Genomic DNA, 23,679 nt, shown 5'->3' on the forward strand with positions numbered 1-23,679 from the left:
AATTTCAGGATTATTAATATTCTTTTTTAATTTATAATTATTTATTTTAATTTAGTGATAAATTTCACGTAAGGACCGGCAGCGGGAATCAGTCAGATCTTAAAAAGTTATAGACGGAGCCCAGAACGGCGGAGACGCCCCAGGAGGGGAGACAGCCGTTCACCGTGTGTGGGATTTTGTGGGATTGGGCTCTGCAATGTTATCGTTATTCTTGTTACATTCGTTTTGAAATATGATATTTTAGCGATAGCGTGGGAATAATAGGTTTGATTTCATGGATTGTCGGGGAATCGGGTTGGAATCCCGTAGTATTTGTAACATTTGCTTGCTGGCACGTCCATGCGCGTCTGCCTTCCCGCTCTGCCCCTGGGAATCGCAGCCCGTTACAGCCGGCATTACCACGTCTGGATCAGATACTTAACGTTTCGCGAGAGGCAGGCGGCTCGCTGCGCATGCGCGTTATCCATAACCTGAAATAAATCCGTCCCTATTGGCTGCTCAGAGCCATTTATCCGGCCGTTAGATCGGCCCCCGACGGCCCGTCTAGTGGGTAAACATTCCGACCTTAATCAGGCGTTGGACTCGTCTTATATCCAGCCACTTAGGTCTAACTTCTACCACTTCTGCTGGACGGCTACATTAATACAGCACAGTGTACACCGCAGGCTCTATAATAACATTAATACAGCACAGTGTACACCGCAGGTCCTATAATAACACTAATACAGCACAGTGTACACTGCAGGTCCTATAATAACACTAATACAGCACAGTGTACACCGCAGGTCCTATAATAACACTAATACAGCACAGTGTACACTGCAGGCTCTATAATAACACTAATACAGCACAGTGTACACTGCAGGCTCTATAATAACACTAATACAGCACAGTGTACACTGCAGCTCCTATAATAACACTAATACAGCACAGTATACACTGCAGGCTCTATAATAACACTAATACAGCACAGTGTACACTGCAGGTCCTATAATAACACTAATACAGCACAGTGTACACTGCAGGTCCTATAATAATACTAATACAGCACAGTGTACACTGCAGGTCCTATAATAACACTAATACAGCACAGTGTACACTGCAGGTCCTATAATAACACTAATACAGCACAGTGTACACTGCAGGCTCTATAATAACACTAATACAGCACAGTGTACACTGCAGGCTCTATAATAACACTAATACAGCACAGTGTATACTGCAGGCTCTATAATAATACTAATACAGCACAGTGTATACTGCAGGCTCTATAATAACACTAATACAGCACAGTGTATACTGCAGGCTCTATAATAACACTAATACAGCACAGTGTACACTGCAGGTCCTATAATAACACTAATACAGCACAGTGTACACTGCAGGTCCTATAATAACACTAATACAGCACAGTGTACACTGCAGGTCCTATAATAACACTAATACAGCACAGTGTACACTGCAGGCTCTATAATAACACTAATACAGCACAGTGTACACTGCAGGCTCTATAATAACACTAATACAGCACAGTGTACACTGCAGGTCCTATAATAACACTAATACAGCACAGTGTACACTGCAGGCTCTATAATAACACTAATACAGCACAGTGTACACTGCAGGTCCTATAATAACACTAATACAGCACAGTGTACACTGCAGGCTCTATAATAACACTAATACAGCACAGTGTATACTGCAGGTCCTATAATAATACTAATACAGCACAGTGTACACTGCAGGCTCTATAATAACACTAATACAGCACAGTGTACACTGCAGGCTCTATAATAACACTAATACAGCACAGTGTACACTGCAGGTCCTATAATAACACTAATACAGCACAGTGTACACTGCAGGTCCTATAATAACACTAATACAGCACAGTGTACACTGCAGGATCTATAATAACACTAATACAGCACAGTGTACACTGCAGGCTCTATAATAACACTAATACAGCACAGTGTACACTGCAGGTCCTATAATAACACTAATACAGCACAGTGTACACTGCAGGCTCTATAATAACACTAATACAGCACAGTGTACACTGCAGGTCCTATAATAACACTAATACAGCACAGTGTATACTGCAGGCTCTATAATAACACTAATACAGCACAGTGTACACTACAGGCTCTATAATAACACTAATACAGCACAGTGTATACTGCAGGCTCTATAATAACACTAATACAGCACAGTGTACACTGCAGGCTCTATATTTAGAAACACTGTCAGTCAAGCCCTCTCCGGAGAAGCTGGGGGCAGTTTCTGCATCCTCTGGACTCTTCTGCCCCCGTGTCCTGGCCCCCGGGGTTCTCCTTGGGGCCGTATGTGACCTTCACCTCCACAACGTATACTGACAGAGCTCTATCCCCCCAAGAAAGCACAGAATGGGTGAAAAGTTCCTATCTTTGGGGCTTCTCTGAAGAAGAGACCTCTGTGGTCCCAAAAGCTTACAGAGTAGATCCAGAGCTGAACCGTAGACTGAGGGCAGATGAACCCCGTTGGGCCCACAGTCTACTCTGCCCTTCATCTTCATCCAAAAACACAACCTGAGCCAACGACGGGGCAAACATCGATTCAACGCCGACGACGACCCCACCGGCGGGCAGATCCAACCGGGGCAGGAACCGGCCATGACCCGAGAGACTGCGGAGGGATCAGGGGGTTCCCCTGCGAGAGTTCCTGCGCTGCCGGGGGGCAGGTTCTAGAGGCTTAGCTGGGGCTTTTAGGTTTATCAGCCAGAACCAGGAACATCGAGGCCGGCGAGGTCTCGTTTTGGTTTGGGCTCTCGGGTCACCAACAGCCTTAAGCGTACGGTCTATGCGGGTCGTAGTAGGTAGGCATGTCTGCACGGGGACATGCGTGTGCGTGCGTGTAAACACGGTTCCTCCACCCTAATCCTTCAGACTTCCTCCAGCTGGCAGTTACTGCCCCCCCCCGGTCTCCAAAACCCAAAAGAACCCAACAAGAACCCACAACACTCTCAGCTCATACATTGTGTAGAATGTTCTGGTGTAGAATGTTCTGGTGTAGAATGTCATCATGTAGAATGTCATCGTGTAGAATGTTCTGGTGTAGAATGTTTTGGTGTAGAATGTTCTGGTGTAGAATGTCATTGTGTAGAATGTCCTGGTGTGGAATGTTCTGGTGTAGAATGTTCTGGTGTGGAATGTTCTGGTGCAGAATGTCCTCGTGTGGAATGTCCTGGTGTAGAATGTCCTGGTGTAGAATGTCATAATGTAGAATATTCTGGTGCAGAATGTCATCGTGTAGAATGTCCTGGTGTAGAATGTTCTGGTGTAGAATGTCATTGTGTAGAATGTCCTGGTGTAGAATGTCATTGTGTAGAATGTTTTGGTGTAGAATGTCATCGTGTAGAATGTCATTGTGTAGAATGTCCTGGTGTAGAATGTTCTGGTGTAGAATGTCATCGTGTGGAATGTCCTGGTGTAGAATGTTTTGGTGTAGAATGTCATTGTGCAGAATGTCCTGGTGTGGAATGTCCTGGTGTAGAATGTTCTGGTGTAGAATGTTCTGGTGTAGAATGTCATAATGTAGAATGTTCTGGTGTAGAATGTTCTGGTGCAGAATGTCATCGTGTAGAATGTCCTGGTGTAGAATGTTTTGGTGTAGAATGTTTTGGTGTAGAATGTCCTGGTGTAGAATGTTCTGGTGTAGAATGTCATTGTGTAGAATGTTCTGGTGCAGAATGTCATCGTGTAGAATGTCCTGGTGTAGAACGTTTTGGTGTAGAATGTTCTGGTGTAGAATGTCATCGTGTAGAATGTCCTGGTGTAGAATGTTTTGGTGTAGAATGTCATTGTGTAGAATGTCATAATGTAGAATATTCTGGTGCAGAATGTCATCGTGTAGAATGTCCTGGTGTAGAATGTTCTGGTGTAGAATGTCATTGTGTAGAATGTCCTGGTGTAGAATGTCATTGTGTAGAATGTTTTGGTGTAGAATGTCATCGTGTAGAATGTCATTGTGTAGAATGTCCTGGTGTAGAATGTTCTGGTGTAGAATGTCATCGTGTGGAATGTCCTGGTGTAGAATGTTTTGGTGTAGAATGTCATTGTGCAGAATGTCCTGGTGTGGAATGTCCTGGTGTAGAATGTTCTGGTGTAGAATGTTCTGGTGTAGAATGTCATAATGTAGAATGTTCTGGTGTAGAATGTTCTGGTGCAGAATGTCATCGTGTAGAATGTCCTGGTGTAGAATGTTTTGGTGTAGAATGTTTTGGTGTAGAATGTCCTGGTGTAGAATGTTCTGGTGTAGAATGTCATTGTGTAGAATGTTCTGGTGCAGAATGTCATCGTGTAGAATGTCCTGGTGTAGAACGTTTTGGTGTAGAATGTTCTGGTGTAGAATGTCATCGTGTAGAATGTCCTGGTGTAGAATGTTTTGGTGTAGAATGTCATTGTGTAGAATGTCCTGGTGTAGAATGTTTTGGTGTAGAATATTTTGGTGTAGAATGTCATCGTGTAGAATGTTTTGGTGTAGAATGTCATCGTGTAGAATGTCCTGGTGTAGAATGTCATCGTGTAGAATGTTCTGGTGTAGAATGTTCTGGTGTAGAATGTTCTGGTGTAGAATGTCATAATGTAGAATGTTCTGGTGTAGAATGTTCTGGTGTAGAATGTCATAATGTAGAATGTTCTGGTGTAGAATGTTCTGGTGTAGAATGTCATAATGTAGAATGTTCTGGTGTAGAATGTTCTGGTGTAGAATGTCATTGTGTAGAATGTCCTGGTGTGGAATGTTCTGGTGTGGAATGTCATCGTGTAGAATGTTCTGGTGTGGAATGTTCCGGTGTAGAATGTTCCGGTGTAGAATGTTCCGGTGTAGTTAAACACAGCTCGCCGTGTCCATGACTCCGGGATGGCGGTTGTTGACAGGATGCGGAGTCATTTCTGGCCAGTAATGGATCTCTCACACAGATGAGATACGAACTCTTTTTGTATTTGTGGATTTTTATAAAAGGCGGGATTTTCCAGCGATGGAGAGACTCGGCGCGGATCAAACCGCAGACCGCCTCACCCGGGAAGCTTCGGGGGTCTCTGTACTGATCGGCGCGGGGTCCGGCGTTAGCCCCGCAGACCGCCTCACCCGGGAAGCTTCTGGGGTCTCTGTACTGATCGGTGCGGGGTCCGGCGTTAGCCCCGCAGACCGCCTCACCCGGGAAGCTTCGGGGGTCTGGTGTCAAAACGCGGGGTGCTGCGGGGGATGGGAAATCAGGGACTTACAGCTGAACTCAGTAATGGACTCAGCCCGTCTCACCCGCCGCCGTGGCGTCATACAGCGGGGCGTGATACTCGGCACCGTCATACCCCGTGGCGTGTATCGCCACACAGCATGTTAGCAGCGCGTCACACACGGATACTCAGCGGCACTCCACTCATACTCACCGTCTTCCAGGGGGACGTAGACGTTGAGGTACAGGCAGTCCTCGCTCTGGTTCTGGACGTAGCCGGCCACCACGTCCATGTTCTCGGTGAACCAGAGCGGCAGCATGATCCCCGGCAGCATCCCGTGCAGGTTCTGGGGGCAGACCGGGGCGAAGCCGGTGGCGTTCCGAATCTCCGTCCAGGACGCCGGGGCCTCGGGGGGCTGGAACCTCCGCTCTCCCACCGGCGGGGTGGCATACGGGACCCCCAGATACTGCACGACCGGTCCCAGGATCTCATTGTTCAGGTCCTTCTTCACCCCGCGCAGCCGCCCGTAGTTGGTGTTCACCACGGGGTATTTGTCATCCCCCTTCTGCCCCGCCGCGGGGCAGGCAGCCAGGAGCCAGAGCATCAGCGGGGTACGGAGATCCGGAGCCATGGAGGGGGGTGAGTGGGGGCAGTTAAATGAGGCGGGTATGGAAAAGGTTGGGGGGGGAGGAGGAGGAAATTGAGAAAAGGAGCTAAACGGGGATTAAAGATAAAAAAGAGCTAATTCTGAGGGGTGAATTTGGGGAGAAAAATGAGATTTGGGGAGAAAAAGTAAGGAATTCATGAAAACGTTAAAAGAAAACCGTTAACCGAGGTTTTGGTTCAGGAAATCGCTGTGAATAAGTTATATTTCCGCCCCTTTCCAGGTAAAATGTCCACTTTTAAGGAGTAGTCGGGGCGCATCCTGGTGGCCCGGAGACCGCAGACGGAAACGGGCAAAAATCCCTCAATAAATAGAGAAGGGTGGAGCGGAGAGCGCTCTGTGAGAGGGGCCGGCGGCGCGCGGGGGGCAGGACGCTCTGTTACGTTCCATCTTTAATGGGGAACCAGGGCTGGGAGGGGCGAGGGGGGCACGCGGCGCCGGGCATGGAGACGCCTGGGAGAGGGGTGGCATGGATGGAGGGGCGGTGATGGCGGGGGGTGGAGGGCAAAAATGGAGAGAGGGGAGGGAAGGAGAGAAACATTTGGTTACAAATCCCGGAAACACTTTGGAAGCAGATCACAGTCATTAACCCTTTAGAGAGCCGGAAGGGGTGACAGACGCAGAGCGCGTGCGCGGCCCGGGGGCCCCTACCTGCCCCTCCCCCCGCTGCCCCCCGCCCCGTGATCCGCACCATCATTTACTTAATTAAAGCGCTCCTTCTGTTTAGTTTGGAATCCGACAATTAATGAAAGGAACATATAATTAGTGAATGTGAGAGAGAGCGACGGGGGGGAGAGGGACGGCCATCCCAATGCATGGGGAGGGGGCAAAAGGGGTATACGAAGCGGATCAGGGGGGAAAGGGGGTAAAGAGAGCAGGAGGGAAAGACTGCGGGGGGGGGGAGAGGCATACGTCTGTACGCACGGGGGGCAGAAGGGAAGAATGAAGGAGAGACGCCGTGCGGGGGAGGCGGAGAGAGCGGCGTGCTGCGGGGAGACATCAGGGTTACTATGAATAGCCGGGGCAAATTACCCTCATACCCAGCAAACATTCTGACCTCCTAGGAGGAGAGAGGGGCATCGGGGGAGGAGGGAGGGGGCATCAGGGGAGGAGACAGGGGCATCAGGAGAGGGGGCATCAGGGGAGGAGAGAGGGGCATCGGGGGAGGAGACAGGGGCATCAGGGGTGGAGAGAGGGCATCAGGGGAGGAGAGAGGGGACATCAGGGGAGGAGAGAGGGGACATCAGGGGAGGAGACAGGGGTATCAGGGGAGGGGGCATCAGGGGGGGAGAGGGGACTTTAATAAAGGACGGCAGGGAATTTATTTCAAAGGAGGAGAAAAACTACAAGAGAGCGGAATCTCACACTAGAGAGTCAGAGACTGAGATGGAAGGGAAGAAAGTTTTGCTTTACTGAGAGGGTGATAGATAAGTGGAACAGCCTCCCAGCAGAAGTGGTAGAGGGTAATACAGTGAGGGTATTAAACATGCATGGGATAGACATACGGCTCCTGAATCTAAGACGAGACCAACGACTGATTAAGGTTTGAGTCGTTACAGCAGGAGAAACGGGCGACTAGACGGGGGCCGGATGGGGCCGATCTGCCAGCAGGTCATTTTTTTATTAATTCATTGGGGGCGCACATCCCAAACTTTGTTGAATTCTTTTACTGTATTTAACTATACTACTCCCACTGGAAGTCTATTCCAGGTATCTACTACTCTTTCTGTAGAGTTACCCCTCAGTCCTCCATCCTCTAACTTGCAGTTTTTGACTTAATGAATCCAAAATAAAGTACTTTTCAGCCATTTTTCTGAGTTCTCGCTCTGACCCCAGGCTAGGCAACCCCCTCCCAAGTTCTTATCACACTGCCTGTGGGAAACGGTAGAATGGCTCCGTCTTAATCACCCAGACGGACTCTCTGACCCCTTATCACGCCGCCTGTGGGAAAGAATAGAATGGATCGGTCTTAATGACCCAGTCGGACTCTCTGACTTATGAAAGTCTATGGAGGAGGCATCAGCTCAGTGCGGTGTTTAAGCCGGGAAGTCCCCCCAGGTCTGACATTATTTAACCCCTTGGTTCTATCTCCCGGCAGCTCTCTCGTTTAGGGGGCGCAGGTTCACGTTTGTAAGTCTGGTATGTTCGGTGACCCCCAAACTGGACGGCGGATTCTAAAGGGGTCGCCCGGTGGTTCCTGTTTAGGAAGAAGTTGACCCATTATTTACTCAACTTCCTGCCCTGAGGTGCCCTCCCCCACCCTTACACTGCCTGACCAGTCACAGAGCACAGTACTAAATATAAACTCCTCCCCCCGGAGCGGTGACATATTACCCCGGAGCGGTGACATATTACCCCTACCTCCGGAGCGGTGAGATATTACCCGTACCCCCGGAGCGGTGACATATTACCCATACCCCCGGAGCGGTGACATATTACCCCTACCTCCGGAGCGGTGACATATTACCCCCGGAGCGGTGACATATTACCCCCGGAGCGGTGACATATTACCCCTACCTCCGGAGCGGTGACATATTACCCTTACCCCCGGAGCGGTGACATATTACCCCTACCCCCTGAGCGGTGACATATTACCCCTACCTCCGGAGCGGTGACATATTACCCCCGGAGCGGTGACATATTACCCCCGGAGCGGTGACATATTACCCCTACCTCCGGAGCGGTGACATATTACCCCTACCCCCGGAGTGGTGACATATTATCCCGGAGCGGTGACATATTACCCCTACCTCCGGAGCGGTGACATATTACTCCCGGAGCGGTGACATATTACCCCTACCCCCGGAGCGGTGACATATTACCCCTACCCCCGGAGCGGTGACATATTACCCCTACCCCCGGAGCGGTGACATATTACCCCTACCCCCGGAGCGGTGACATATTACCCCTACCCCCTGAGCGGTGACATATTACCCCTACCTCCGGAGCGGTGACATATTACCCCTACCCCCGGAGCGGTGACATATTACTCCCGGAGCGGTGACATATTACCCCTGCCCCCGGAGCGGTGACATATTACCCCCGGAGCGGTGACATATTACCCCTACCCCCTGAGCGGTGACATATTACCCTACCCCTGGAGCGGTGACATATTACCCCTACCCCCGGAGCGGTGACATATTACCCCTACCTCCGGAGCGGTGACATATTACCCCCGGAGCGGTGATATATTACCCCTACCTCCGGAGCGGTGACATATTACCCCCGGAGCGGTGACATATTACCCCTACCTCCGGAGCGGTGACATATTACCCCTACCCCCTGAGCGGTGACATATTACCCCTACCCCCGGAGCGGTGACATATTACCCCTACCCCCGGAGAGGTGACATATTACCCCTACCCCCGGAGCGGTGACATATTACCCCGGAGCGGTGACATATTACCCCTACCCCCAGAGAGGTGACATATTACCCCTACCCCCGGAGCGGTGACATATTACCCCTACCCCCGGAGCGGTGACATATTACCCCGGAGTGGTGACATATTACCCGTACCGCGGGAGCGGTGACATATTACCCCTACCCCCGGAGCGGTGACATATTACCCCTACCCCCGGAGCGATGACATATTACCCCTTCCTCCGGAGAGGTGACATATTACCCCTACCCCCGGAGCGGTGATATATTACCCGTACCCCCGGAGCGGTGACATATTACCCCTACCCCCGGAGCGGTGACATATTACCCCGGAGCGGTGACATATTACCCCTACCTCCGGAGAGGTGACATATTACCCCTACCCCTGGAGTGGTGACATATTACCCGTACCCCCGGAGCGGCGATATATTACCCGTACCCCCGGAGCGGTGACATATTACCCCTACCCCCGGAGTGGTGACATATGACCCCGGAGCGGTGACATATTACCCCGGTAGAGGTGACATATAACCCGTACCCCCGGAGCGGTGACATATTACCCCTACCCCCGGAGCGGTGACATATTACCCCGGAGCAGTGACATATTACCCCTACCTCCGGAGCGGTGACATATTACCCCGGAGCCGTGACATATTACTCCGGAGCGGTGACATATTACGCGTACCCCCGGAGCGGTGACATATTACGCGTACCCCCGGAGCGGTGACATATTACCCCGGAGCAGTGACATATTACCCGTACCCCCGGAGCGGTGACATATTACCCCGGAGCGGTGACATATTACCCCGGAGCAGTGACATATTACCCCTACCCCCTGAGCGGTGGCGTTACCCCCGCGGACTGGCACCGTACGCCCGGCGAGCTCCGTGACCCGGCCGGTTAGTGTAAGAAGCCGCGGTGCAAATATTTACAGCTTAACCCTTCGCAGCCGGTTGAGGGGTATTTCTGACACCGTGCTGGAATTTATCGCCCCCACCAGGCCTCCATCTTGTGGCCCCGCACCGTCTCCTCACACGGCGGCCGGACGGGAAAAGCCTCCATCTGTGTTCCGCTCTCGGCCGCGGCTGTCTCGGTGGATGGCGGACCGGGTGATGGCGGTTGTTGGGGGGGGGCCGTGTGTACCCCCCGCCCCCCCGCACGCACCGTGTGACACCTGCCAATTGCTTCCCGGGGACCGCGGCGCCGAGCGGGCTGTGAGGCGGGCTGTGCGCGGCGGGCCCCGGCGGTGGATGCGGGAGGCTGCGGTATATAATTGGGTTAGAATGGATTCTGTACGGGCTGCAGCATCCCCCATCCCCCCGCACGGGCCGGCACGATGCTGTCTCTGGAGACGCTGCCTGCAGGTACGCGGATGCTACGGGGACCCTCAGCACGGGGGCCACAGGGGCCACACGGACCCCGTATATACCCGGTATGTGTCACCCGGACAGCGCGGGGGGGGTCCTGCGCCACCCAAATATATTCCAGATAATACTGTCATCCTTCCGCCATTTAACCCCTCAGTGACAGCACCGGGTATCTAACTGCCCCCTCCAGGGCAACCGTGTGTACACCGCAGTACCATGCAATAAGGCACTGGAGGCCGGGGAGGGGGGCAGCTGATATCACAATTGCCCCCATAAATGAAACGGCTTATGTAACCCCCCCCATGTTCACAAAGCAACAAATAACAAGGGGTTAAACAATAAGACCCTTCATCCCCAGATGCCCCGTCTTCCTGCCCCCCCCATCTGATACCCCCCGAAAGCCCCGATCTGCAGGATCCCATTGGCGGAGGGTGATGTGAGCCCCGTTTTGCCCCCAGCCCCCCGCGATGGATTCGGGATAACGGATGGGGCAGATGCAGAATCCCCCCGGAGCCGGCTCCTCACCTGCACGGGGACGGCGGCAGATCACGGGGAATCCAGTGGATCCAGGATCCCGCAGCCTCCGCACAAACAGCGCCGGGTCCCGCGGAAAACACGTCCTGGGTGGGAATCCCACGGTCCGGGCTCGCTGGCTGCCGCTGCCTCGGCTCTGATGGAAGGAGGGGGAGGGAGGGGGCAGGAGCGGGGGGGTAGGGGGGGGGAGCATGCAGATTGGCTGCAGGGGGAGGAATTCGGGGGGCGAGGAGGAGAAGGGAGTCTTTGTCAGGGCTGGGGAGCAGGGAAGCCCCAAGCATCTGCCCCCTGCCCCCCCCCGGACACGCCAGGAGGGGGCAGATTGTTATGAGGGATCGTTAAGGGGTGAAGGGGAGAATGGGGCAGATTGTGGGGTGATGGATATGGAGGGCATATTCTAGAGGGGTCAGACAGATTATGGGGCAGATCGTGGGGTGATGGGGCAGATTGTGGGGTGATGGGTACGATGGGGCAGATCATGGGATGATGGGTACTATGGGGCAGATTGTGGGATGATGGGTACTATGGGGCAGATTGTGGGTTAATGGGTACGATGGGGCAGATTGTGGGGTGATGGGTACGATGGGGCAGATTGTGGGTTAATGGGTACGATGGGGCAGATTTTTGGATGAAGGGTACGATGGGGCAGATTGTGGGGTGATGGGTGCGATGAATGGCAGACTGTGGGGTGATGGGGCAGATTGTGGGGTGATGGGTACTATGGGGCAGATTGTGGGGTGATGGGGCGGATTGTGGGGTGATGGTACGATGGGGCAGATTGTGGGGTGATGGGGCAGATTGTAGGGTGATGGTACGATGGGGCAGATTGTGGGGTGATGGGGCAGATTGTGGGGTGATGGGGCAGATTGTGGGGTGATGGGGCAGATTGTGGGGTGATGGGGCAGATTGTGGGGTGATGGTACGATGGGGCAGATTGTGGGGTGATGGGGCAGATTGTGGGGTGATGGTACGATGGGGCAGATTGTGGGGTGATGGGGCAGATTGTGGCGTGATGGTACGATGGGGCAGATTGTGGGGTGATGGGGCAGATTGTGGGGTGATGGGGCAGATTGTGGGGTGATGGGGCAGATTGTGGCGTGATGGTACGATGGGGCAGATTGTGGGGTGATGGGGCAGATTGTGGGGTGATGGGGCAGATTGTAGGGTGATGGTACGATGGGGCAGATTGTGGGGTGATGGGGCAGATTGTGGGGTGACGGGGCAGATTGTGGGGTGATGGGGCAGATTGTGGGGTGACGGGTGCGATGAATGGCAGATTGTGGGGTAATGGGGCAGATTGTGGGGTGATGGGGCAGATTGTGGGGTGACGGGGCAGATTGTGGGGTGACGGGTGCGATGAATGGCAGACTGTGGGGTAGTTAATAGGTTGGTGGAGTGATGGATATATAACGGGGGCAGTTTATGCAGTGGTGGGTGTCATGGGGTATTTCCCTGTGGGGGTCACTCAATGCCCTGGCAGGACCCGATCAGAATGAGGATTTTATCATCATGCGCAGGTTCCTGGGTATAATGGAGGGAGCTGCCGGGGTCTCCTCTGCCGGTCGGCGGACTGCTGTTGGTTGGTATCCTTCTTCCCCATCCCGGGAACAAGCCTAACCAATCCCAAATACCCCGCTTTTATGACACCCCACCAGTGTGCATGCGCAGCGGCTGCAGCAAAGCCAGGATATCGATCAGGACTGGGTCGAATCGGGGCAGTTGGTAGGTATGATATCTGAATGCTGCTAGGAATGGACTAGCCCAGAAGTGCGAGCTCTGGGGTAGAATGTTTGGCTAAAGCATGCCGTGGGGGGGGGTTCCTACCCCGCCGCGGCCCCCGGGGCCACATCATGCATCACGTGAGGCCAGCGTGTTCGGGTGACTGGGAGCGTGTGAGTCACATAGACTGCATAGAAACCCCAGAAAGGGTCCAGCCGGGGTGTAAGTGCAGGCTGCTCTGCCCGTTGCTGTAGCCGCGTGGCACCGCCGCCCCCTGGTGGCTGTACGTGGGTTTGCGGGTAAAATACACAGAAAATGATTCCCGCAGCGCCCCAGACCACCGGACGCTTCAGGGGTTAAACCCGGGACCTCTGTGTTGGGAGTGTGGCAAGAGGCGGGGAGGGGCAGCCCCAGAAGTGGGGTTCAGACCTACCTGCCCTCCGTACCCGGAGCCGGTCAGGGGCCGATCAGGGGATGTCCCCATCCGGCCCATGCGGGACAGTGTCAGAAAAGCAGGACTGTTGGGAGGTATGGCGAACACCCCCTTCCAGGTATTGCCCCTGGCTGTCTATGTAACCCCACAAAATGTATTTACACTTTAGGGGTTAAATACGAGAGCGCAGCGTAAGAGACAGCACCGGCCACAGGGCCACGTCCAAGGGCCACGTCTAAGGGCCACGTCTAAGGGCCACGTCCAAGGGCCACGTCCAAGGGCCACTCATACGCCGTATCCATAGCACTCTGTATAGTGATATAGAATACAGGTTCCCGACCGCCCGGATTATTATAGGGGCGCTGGTTATTTATATGGCGCCAGCAGATGCTGTAGCGCAGTCACAGGGAAAATGAACAATAGCATTAAAAAAGGGGGTAACAGAGCTGTTTGTGGGTGGTGAGGGGTAGTTAATATGGTTTATTGGGGTGTCAGGGGTAGCAGAGCTGTTTGTGGGTGGTGAGGGGTAGTTAATATGGTTTATTGGGGTGTCAGGGGTAGCAGAGCTGTTTGTGGGTGGTGAGGGGTAGTTAATATGGTTTATTGGGGTGTTAGGGGTAGCAGAGCTGTTTGTGGGTGGTGAGGGGTAGTTAATATGGTTTATTGGGGTGTCAGGGGTAGCAGAGCTGTTTGTGGGTGGTGAGGGGTAGTTAATATGGTTTATTGGGGTGTCAGGGGTAGCAGAGCTGTTTGTGGGTGGTGAAGGGTAGTTAATATGGTTTATTGGGGTGTCAGGGGTAGCAGAGCTGTTTGTGGGTGGTGAGGGGTAGTTAATATGGTTTATTGGGGTGTCAGGGGGTAACAGAGCTGTTTGTGGGTGGTGAGAGGTAGTTAATATGGTTTATTGGGGTGTCAGGGGGTAACAGAGCTGTTTGTGGGTGGTGAGGGGTAGTTAATATGGTTTATTGGGGTGTCAGGGGTAGCAGAGCTGTTTGTGGGTGGTGAGGGGTAGTTAATATGGTTTATTGGGGTGTCAGGGGTAGCAGAGCTGATTGTGGGTGGTGAGGGGTAGTTAATATGGTTTATTGGGGTGTCAGGGGTAGCAGAGCTGTTTGTGGGTGGCGAGGGGTAGTTAATATGGTTTATTGGGGTGTCAGGGGTAGCAGAGCTGTTTGTGGGTGGTGAGGGGTAGTTAATATGGTTTATTGGGGTGTCAGGGGGTAACAGAGCTGTTTGTGGGTGGTGAGGGGTAGTTAATATGGTTTATTGGGGTGTCAGGGGTAGCAGAGCTGTTTGTGGGTGGTGAGGGGTAGTTAATATGGTTTATTGGGGTGTCAGGGGTAGCAGAGCTGATTGTGGGTGGTGAGGGGTAGTTAATATGGTTTATTGGGGTGTCAGGGGGTAACAGAGCTGTTTGTGGGTGGTGAGGGGTAGTTAATATGGTTTATTGGGGTGTCAGGGGTAGCAGAGCTGTTTGTGGGTGGTGAGGGGTAGTTAATATGGTTTATTGGGGTGTCAGGGGTAGCAGAGCTGTTTGTGGGTGGTGAAGGGTAGTTAATATGGTTTATTGGGGTGTCAGGGGGTAACAGAGCTGTTTGTGGGTGGTGAGGGGTAGTTAATATGGTTTATTGGGGTGTCAGGGGTAGCAGAGCTGTTTGTGGGTGGTGAGGGGTAGTTAATATGGTTTATTGGGGTGTCAGGGGTAGCAGAGCTGTTTGTGGGTGGTGAGGGGTAGTTAATATGGTTTATTGGGGTGTCAGGGGTAGCAGAGCTGTTTGTGGGTGGTGAGGGGTAGTTAATATGGTTTATTGGGGTGTCAGGGGTAGCAGAGCTGTTTGTGGGTGGTGAGGGGTAGTTGATATGGTTTATTGGGGTGTCAGGGGTAGCAGAGCTGTTTGTGGGTGGTGAGCGGTAGTTAATATGGTTTATTGGGGTGTCAGGGGGTAACAGAGCTGTTTGTGGGTGGTGAGGGGTAGTTAATATGGTTTATTGGGGTGTCAGGGGTAGCAGAGCTGTTTGTGGGTGGCGAGGGGTAGTTAATATGGTTTATTAGGGTGTCAGGGGTAGCAGAGCTGTTTGTGGGTGGTGAGGGGTAGTTGATATGGTTTATTGGGGTGTTAGGGGTAGCAGAGCTGTTTGTGGGTGGTGAGGGGTAGTTAATATGGTTTATTGGGGTGTCAGGGGTAGCAGAGCTGTTTGTGGGTGGTGAGGGGTAGTTAATATGGTTTATTGGGGTGTCAGGGGGTAACAGAGCTGTTTGTGGGTGGTGAGGGGTAGATAATATGGTTTATTGGGGTGTCAGGGGTAGCAGAGCTGTTTGTGGGTGGTGAGGGGTAGTTAATATGGTTTATTGGGGTGTCAGGGGTAGCAGAGCTGTTTGTGGGTGGTGAGGGGTAGTTAATATGGTTTATTGGGGTGTCAGGGGTAGCAGAGCTGTTTGTGGGTGGTGAGGGGTAGTTAATATGGTTTATTGGGGTGTCAGGGGTAGCAGAGCTGTTTGTGGCTGGTGAGGGGTAGATAATATGGTTTATTGGGGTGTCAGGGGTAGCAGAGCTGTTTGTGGGTGGTGAGGGGTAGTTAATATGGTTTATTGGGGTGTCAGGGGTAGCAGAGCTGTTTGTGGCTGGTGAGGGGTAGTTAATATGGTTTATTGGGGTGTCAGGGGTAGCAGAGCTGTTTGTGGGTGGTGAGGGGTAGTTAATATGGTTTATTGGGGTGTCAGGGGTAGCAGAGCTGTTTGTGGGTGGTGAGGGGTAGTTAATATGGTTTATTGGGGTGTCAGGGGTAGCAGAGCTGTTTGTGGGTGGTGAGGGGTAGTTAATATGGTTTATTGGGGTGTCAGGGGGTAGCAGAGCTGTTTGTGGGTGGTGAGGGGTAGTTAATATGGTTTATTGGGGTGTCAGGGGGTAGCAGAGCTGTTTGTGGGTGGTGAGGGGTAGTTAATATGGTTTATTGGGGTGTCAGGGGTAGCAGAGCTGTTTGTGGGTGGCGAGGGGCAGTTAATATGGTTTATTGGGGTGTCAGGGGGTAGCAGAGCTGTTTGTGGGTGGTAGTTAATATGGTTTATTGGGGTGTCAGGGGGTAACAGAGCTGTTTGTGGGTGGTGAGGGGTAGTTAATATGGTTTATTGGGGTGTCAGGGGTAGGAGAGCTGTTTGTGGGTGGTGAGGGGTAGTTAATATGGTTTATTGGGGTGTCAGGGGTAGGAGAGCTGTTTGTGGGTGGTGAGGGGTAGTTAATATGGTTTATTGGGGTGTCAGGGGTAGATTTATTCACAATACACGCCATTTAAACAGTTCCGTTTGAATTTTACACAAAGAATTGCCCATAAGAAAAATGGCGGGGATAGCATGTCACAGTTTACCCTGTCGTTGACATAGCTGTTGTCGTGGCAACTGGTGACGCAAGAAAGAAGTGCTGCGCTATTGGTTAATTCTGGGACATTTTGGTTGTTAGTTAAACTGGAACGCCGGGATGACGTAATTTCCCCAGTAACGTTAGCGATTGGCGTCCTCGTTAGTGCAAAACACTAGAGTTTAAACCAAAAAACCCTCGTTCGGAGGAGCTCGGGGTGCTGCCATATTTCGGGTGGGAAAAGCTCATCCTGCGCCGAGATTTGATTGGATTATGCTCTTGCGCTTAGCTCTCTAAGGACAATGACGTTCAGCGCTGTGATTGGTTTAAGCGCACAAAACTATATCCGAGAAAGATGGCGGTGTCCAGGCTGTGGGGGAGGGTCGGGGCAGTGTCAGGAGCCCTGGCAGTGGCAGCTGGAGCCTATGGGGCCCACGGTGAGGAAGGCCTGTTGTCTGTATATGTATACTTCAGTACACCCAGTATATACAGCGCCGTGATATATAGCAAGGGGGGTATAGTCCCAATACACCCAGTATATACAGCGCTGTGATATATGCAAGGGGAGTATAGTCCCAGTACACCCAGTATATACAGTGCTGTGATATATGCAAGGGGGGTATAGTCCCAGTACACCCAGTATATACAGCGCTGTGATATATGCAAGGGGGGTATAGTCCCAGTACACCCAGTATATACAGCGCTGTGATATATGCAAGGGGGGTATAGTCTCAGTACACCCAGTATATACAGCGCTGTGATATATGCAAGGGGGGTATAGTCCCAGTACACCCAGTATATACAGCGCTGTGATATATGCAAGGGGGGTATAGTCCCAGTACACCCAGTATATACAGCGCTGTGATATATGCAAGGGGGGTATAGTCTCAGTACACCCAGTATATACAGCGCTGTGATATATGGTGGGGGTGGGGGTATAGTCCCAGTACACCCAGTATATACAGCGCTGTGATATATGGTGGGGGTGGGGGTATAGTCCCAGTACACCCAGTATATACAGCGCTGTGATATATGGTGGGGGTGGTATAGTCCCAGTACACCCAGTATATACAGCGCTGTGATATATGGTGGGGGTATAGTCCCAGTACACCCAGTATATACAGCGCTGTGATATATGGTGGGGGTGGGGGTATAGTCCCAGTACACCCAGTATATACAGCGCTGTGATATATGGTGGGGGTGGGGGTATAGTCCCAGTACACCCAGTATATACAGCGCTGTGATATATGGTGGGGGTGGTATAGTCCCAGTACACCCAGTATATACAGCGCTGTGATATATGGTGGGGGTATAGTCCCAGTACACCCAGTATATACAGCGCTGTGATATATGGTGGGGGTGGGGGTATAGTCCCAGTACACCCAGTATATACAGCGCTGTGATATATGGTGGGGGTGGGGGTATAGTCCCAGTACACCCAGTATATACAGCGCTGTGATATATGGCAAGGGTTGGTATAAAAACTCTGGTTCATTCACTTATTTCCCGCCTTGACTACTGCAGCACTCTTCTGGTCTCGACTCCTCTACAGTCTGCACTAAATGCCGCTGCGAGGCTCCTCTTCCTCGCACGCCGCTCCTCTTCCTCGCACGCCGCTCCTCTTCTGCTTCCCCCCTCTGTGATCCTCCGCTGGCTCCCAATTACCTCAAGAATTACATTTAAAATCCTGGTACTGACATATAAGGCCCTCCATAACACTGCCCCCCCCTCCATAACACTACCCCCTCATATACTGCCCTCCATAACACTACCCCCCCATAATACTCCCCACCCCATATAACTGCCCCTCATATACTGCCCTCCATAACACTACCCCCCCATAATACTCCCCTCCCCACCCCATATAACTGCCCCACCATAACACTGCCACCCCCGCTACATTTCTGCCCTCATAAGCAGATACTCTCCTACTCGATCCCTACGTTCCTCCCGTGGGCTGCGGCTCTCCTCCTCCTCGCTCATCTCCTCTTCCTCTTCCCGTCCCAGTACACCCAGTATATACAGCGCTGTGATATATGCAGGGGGTGGGGGGTGTAGTCCCAGTACACCCAGTATATACAGCGCTGTGATATATGGCAGGGGGTGGGGGTATAGTCCCAGTACACCCAGTATATACAGCGCTGTGATATATGGCAGGGGGTGGGGGTATAGTCCCAGTACACCCAGTATATACAGCGCTGTGATATATGGTGGGGGTATAGTCCCAGTACACCCAGTATATACAGCGCTGTGATTTATGGTGGGGGTGGGGGTATAGTCCCAGTACACCCAGTATATACAGCGCTGTGATATATATGGTGGGGGTGGGGGTATAGTCCCAGTACACCCAGTATATACAGCGCTGTGATATATGGTGGGGGTATAGTCCCAGTACACCCAGTATATACAGCGCTGTGATATATGGTGGGGGTGGGGGTATAGTCCCAGTACACCCAGTATATACAGCGCTGTGATATATGGTGGGGGTGGGGGTATAGTCCCAGTACACCCAGTATATACACCACTGTGATATACGGTGGGGGTGGGGGTATAGTCCCAGTATACCCAGTATATACAGCGCTGTGATATATGGTGGGGGTATAGTCCCAGTACACCCAGTATATACAGCGCTGTGATATACGGTGGGGGTGGGGGTATAGTCCCAGTACACCCAGTATATACAGCGCTGTGATATATGGCAGGGGGTGGGGGTATAGTCCCAGTACACCCAGTATATACAGCGCTGTGATATATGGTGGGGGTGGGGGTATAGTCCCAGTACACCCAGTATATACAGCGCTGTGATATATGGTGGGGGTGGTGGTATAGTCCCAGTACACCCAGTATATACAGCGCTGTGATATATGGTGGGGGTGGGGGTATAGTCCCAGTATATACAGCGCTGTGATATATGGTGGGGGTGGGGGTATAGTCCCAGTACACCCAGTATATACAGCGCTGTGATATATGGTGGGGGTGGGGGTATTGTCCCAGTACACCCAGTATATACAGCGCTGTGATATATGGTGGGGGTGGGGGTATAGTCCCAGTACACCCAGTATATACAGCGCTGTGATATATGGTGGGGGTGGGGGTATTGTCCCAGTACACCCGGAATCTGTAGGCTCCCTGTTCCTGGCTGAGAGTTGTAGGAGTTTCTCTGTATTCATTCTGCTTTTCTCTGCTTCTTGCAGGATTCCGACACAGCGATCGCAATGAATATCAGAGAGAGGTGATTGGATGAAGGGGTTAATGTATACGCCCTGCACGCCCCTCCCACATGACACTACAGATATGGAGAGGGTATAGAGGGGAGGAATAAACGTTTGCCTAATGTTCCGATGTCTGCGGAGGAAAAGTTACGGCTGGAGGCTCAGATGGAATAGAGGGAGTTTTACTGAGAGGGTGGTAGATAAGTGGAGCAGCCTCCCAGCAGATAGATATTAATATCATGATAGTTACAGATACAGGAGTCGGCAGTCTCGTGGGCTTGCAGTCTAATCCGTATGTTTGGAAATTTTGAATTTAGAACAGTAAGGTCCTGCTGCGGTCTGTCATTAGTGATGTCATATGATGATGTCATCTCCAGGGCATAATGGCGGGCATAAATAGTTTGTGCTTTCTGTGTTTCCGCGCCCTGACTTCTCTCTCTCTTTTACCAGCTCTTTGCGACATCAAATCAGTATCACTTCCTGCACAGCCTGGCGTTACTGGCCGTCCCTCACTGCAGGCGCCCCCTGCTGGTACGTGACTGCCCCTCCCCCTGCGGGGTGACACGGGAAGCTGGGAGTCTGCCCCTCCCCCTGCGGGGTGACAGGGGGAGCCGGGAGTCTGCCCCTCCCCCTGCGGGGTGACGCGGGGAGCCGGGAGTCTGCCCCTCCCCCTGCGGGGTGACAAGGGGAGCTGGGAGTCTGTCCCTCCCCCTGCGGGTCTGTCCCTCCCCCTGCGGGGTGACGCGGGGAGCTGGGAGTCTGCCCCTGCGGGGTGACACGGGGAGCTGGGAGTCTGCCCCTCCCCCTACGGGGTGACGCTGGGAGTGTGCCCCTCCCCCTGCGGGGTGACGCGGGGAGCCGGGGATCTGCCCCCTGCTGGCTGTGAAGCCGTGTGACGCTCTCTCCTCTGTTCTGTTTAGGCCGGCTCTCTCCTGACGTCAGGGATGGTTCTGTTTTGTGGGACGTTTTATTATCAGGCGATGACCGGGGATCCGACGCTCAGCAGAGCCGCTCCGTACGGCGGCACCCTGCTCATCCTGGGCTGGGCTGCGATGGCTCTGTGACCCTGCGCGCTTATAACGCATTCCTGTGGACTCTGCCGTGCCGTGCGCCGGACCCCCCAACCCCCCCAGGCCGGGATCCCTTCCTACCTTATATAAAAAAAATTACCAGGAGGGCAGAAGCGGAATGAAATCTGCCCCCCGGCGACCGATCCCGTTACCGTCTGTCCGACCGATCCCGTTACTGTCTGTCCGACCGATCCCATTACTGTCTGTCCGACCGATCCCACTACTGTCTGTCCGACCGATCCCGTTACCGTCTGTCCGACCGATCCCGTTACCGTCTGTCCGACCGATCCCGTTACCGTCTGTCCGACCGATCCCGTTACCGTCTGTCCAATCGCGAGTTTAACTGAATTGTAAATAAAAATCCATTCGCAGAAAATACGGCGCGGGTTTCATATAATGTGATGGCATTAACTATACATAATACAGGGCCCCTCACTGATTTATACATTATACAGGGGGCCGGTCACTGATTTATCTATACATTATACAGGGGGCCGGGTCACTGATTTATCTATACATTATACAGGGGCCGGTCACTGATTTATCTATACATTATACAGGGGGCCGGTCACTGATTTATCTATACATTATACAGGGGGCCGGGTCACTGATTTATCTATACAGTGTACAGGGGGCCGGGTCACTGATTTATCTATACATTATATAGGGGCCGGTCACTGATTTATCTATACATTATACAGGGGCCGGTCGCTGATTTATCTATACATTATACAGGGGGCCGGTCACTGATTTATCTATACATTATACAGGGGGCCGGTCACTGATTTATCTATACATTATACAGGGGGCCAGTCACTGATTTATCTATACATTATACAGGGGGCCGGTCACTGATTTATCTATACATTATACAGGGGCCGGTCACTGATTTATCTATACATTATACAGGGGGCCGGTCACTGATTTATCTATACATTATACAGGGGGCCGGTCACTGATTTGTCTATACATTATACAGGGGCCGGTCACTGATTTGTCTATACATTATACAGGGGGCCGGTCACTGATTTGTCTATACATTATACAGGGGCCGGTCACTGATTTATCTATACATTATACAGGGGCCGGTCACTGATTTATCTATACATTATACAGGGGCCGGTCACTGATTTATCTATACATTATACAGGGGCCGGTCACTGATTTATCTATACATTATACAGGGGGCCGGTCACTGATTTATCTATACATTATACAGGGGCCGGTCACTGATTTATCTATACATTATACAGGGGCCGGTCACTGATTTATCTATACATTATACAGGGGGCCGGTCACTGATTTATCTATACGTTATACAGGGGGCCGGTAACTAATTTAACTATACATTATACAGGGGGGCGGTCACTGATTTATCTATACATTATACAGGGGCCGGTCACTGATTTATCTATACATTATACAGGGGCCGGTCACTGATTTATCTATACATTATACAGGGGGCCGGTCACTGATTTATCTATACATTATACAGGGGCCGGTCACTGATTTATCTATACATTATACAGGGGCCGGTCACTGATTTATCTATACATTATACAGGGGCCGGCAGGGGAGAGCGTGGCGGCTGCATAGAGAGCGCAGGATGGTTCTGGGGAAACTCTGCCCTCTCCCCTTCTCCGTCTGTGGTTCTCTCCGCCGTCCCTGCCCTCCTCCCTTCGCCTTCTCTCACCCCTCAAGCCTTTTCTGAATTTCGGGCGAGCGGTTGAAAGAGTCCACACCTGAATCCCAGACTCTCCAGAACCCTCAAAAACCTCTCCCCGACCCCCCAGCCTCCACTTGCGACTCGGTCTCCATGGTTACAGAATGTGAAGTCTTCCTCGCCGCTCACCACCTGCTCCCTGGATCCCAGGCCTTCCCACCTCGCTCCTCTCCCAACTCCGTGACATCTTCTGTCCTAAACCGACTAACCCCGGCCAAGGGCGTCCTTTAATAGTGGAGTGATGCAATATGATGTCATGGTAAAGACAGCGGCGCGGGGGGTGGAGTTTAATGCACTCGGGCCATAAAAATCACAAAGCAGAATATAGCATCGGGCTCGGGGGTAATTATTTCTGAGCACAATGCAACAAAAGGGTGGAAAAAGCAAGCAGGGTGCCGGGTGTATAGCGAGGGGCATTAGTATCTGAAAGAGGGAGGTGGTTCTGCTCGGAGGCTGTTCCACTTATCCACCACCCTCTCAGTGAAGTTATCCTCCGTTACACTTATGTTTGCAGTACAAGGAGCGGCCACACGGTGGAGCCGTTATATCACAGAATTATTCTGTAGCTGGAGTTAACTGTTAATGCGCCGGTTCAGACCCGGTGGCAGATAATCTATTTAATACCAGGCAGGGGCAGATGTATCAATAAACACACACGAGCCCCATAGCCGGAATTCCCCTTTGTGGCAGGTAAATGCGTGCAATAATTTGGGGGGATTTACTGTAAAATGATGTTTTTAGTATTTACACAAGTTTACCAGCACTGACCCCTGAGCAGAGAATTACCCCATGGCCTGAATGTTTTATACATGAGTATTTATAACAGACAGCCCAGCTTCTGGACCTCTAGGAAGGTAAAGTAATAAAGGGTCTGGCCCCTCTCGGACAGGTAAAGTAACAAAGGGTCTGGCCCCTCTCGGACAGGTAAAGTAACAAAGGGTCTGGCCCCTCTCGGACAGGTAAAAAAATAAAGGCACTGGCCCTGCTAGGAAGGTAAAGTAATAAAGGGTCT

General features: G+C 52.0%; 2 protein-coding genes across 4 annotated transcripts in view; one reads left to right on the forward strand and one right to left on the reverse strand.

The window, feature by feature from the left end:
• Positions 1–11,277, reverse strand: part of NLGN2 (neuroligin 2) — a 33,267-nt gene extending 21,990 nt beyond the window's left edge. For 2 of the 3 annotated variants that reach the window (XM_053463168.1, XM_053463167.1), the window contains exon 1: positions 5,427–5,892. In XM_053463168.1, the coding sequence (XP_053319143.1) occupies positions 5,427–5,844 (418 nt within the window). In that variant the 5' untranslated portion in view covers positions 5,845–5,892. Of the gene's footprint in view, positions 1–5,426; positions 5,893–11,148 lie in introns of those variants that run through there. The other variant, XM_053463169.1, reaches the window with a different exon arrangement.
• Positions 11,278–17,008: 5,731 nt separating this feature from the next.
• TMEM256 (transmembrane protein 256) lies at positions 17,009–20,989 on the forward strand. Its single transcript, XM_053463189.1, has 4 exons — positions 17,009–17,099; positions 19,857–19,894; positions 20,325–20,405; positions 20,795–20,989. Exons 1-4 carry the CDS (start codon positions 17,018–17,020, stop codon positions 20,936–20,938), a joined length of 345 nt encoding a protein of 114 aa, XP_053319164.1. The 5' UTR covers positions 17,009–17,017; the 3' UTR covers positions 20,939–20,989.
• The last annotated feature ends 2,690 nt before the right edge of the window (positions 20,990–23,679 follow it).

The sequence above is a fragment of the Spea bombifrons genome, chromosome 4 (assembly GCF_027358695.1).
Source record: "Spea bombifrons isolate aSpeBom1 chromosome 4, aSpeBom1.2.pri, whole genome shotgun sequence".
Lineage (NCBI taxonomy): Eukaryota > Metazoa > Chordata > Amphibia > Anura > Pelobatidae > Spea > Spea bombifrons.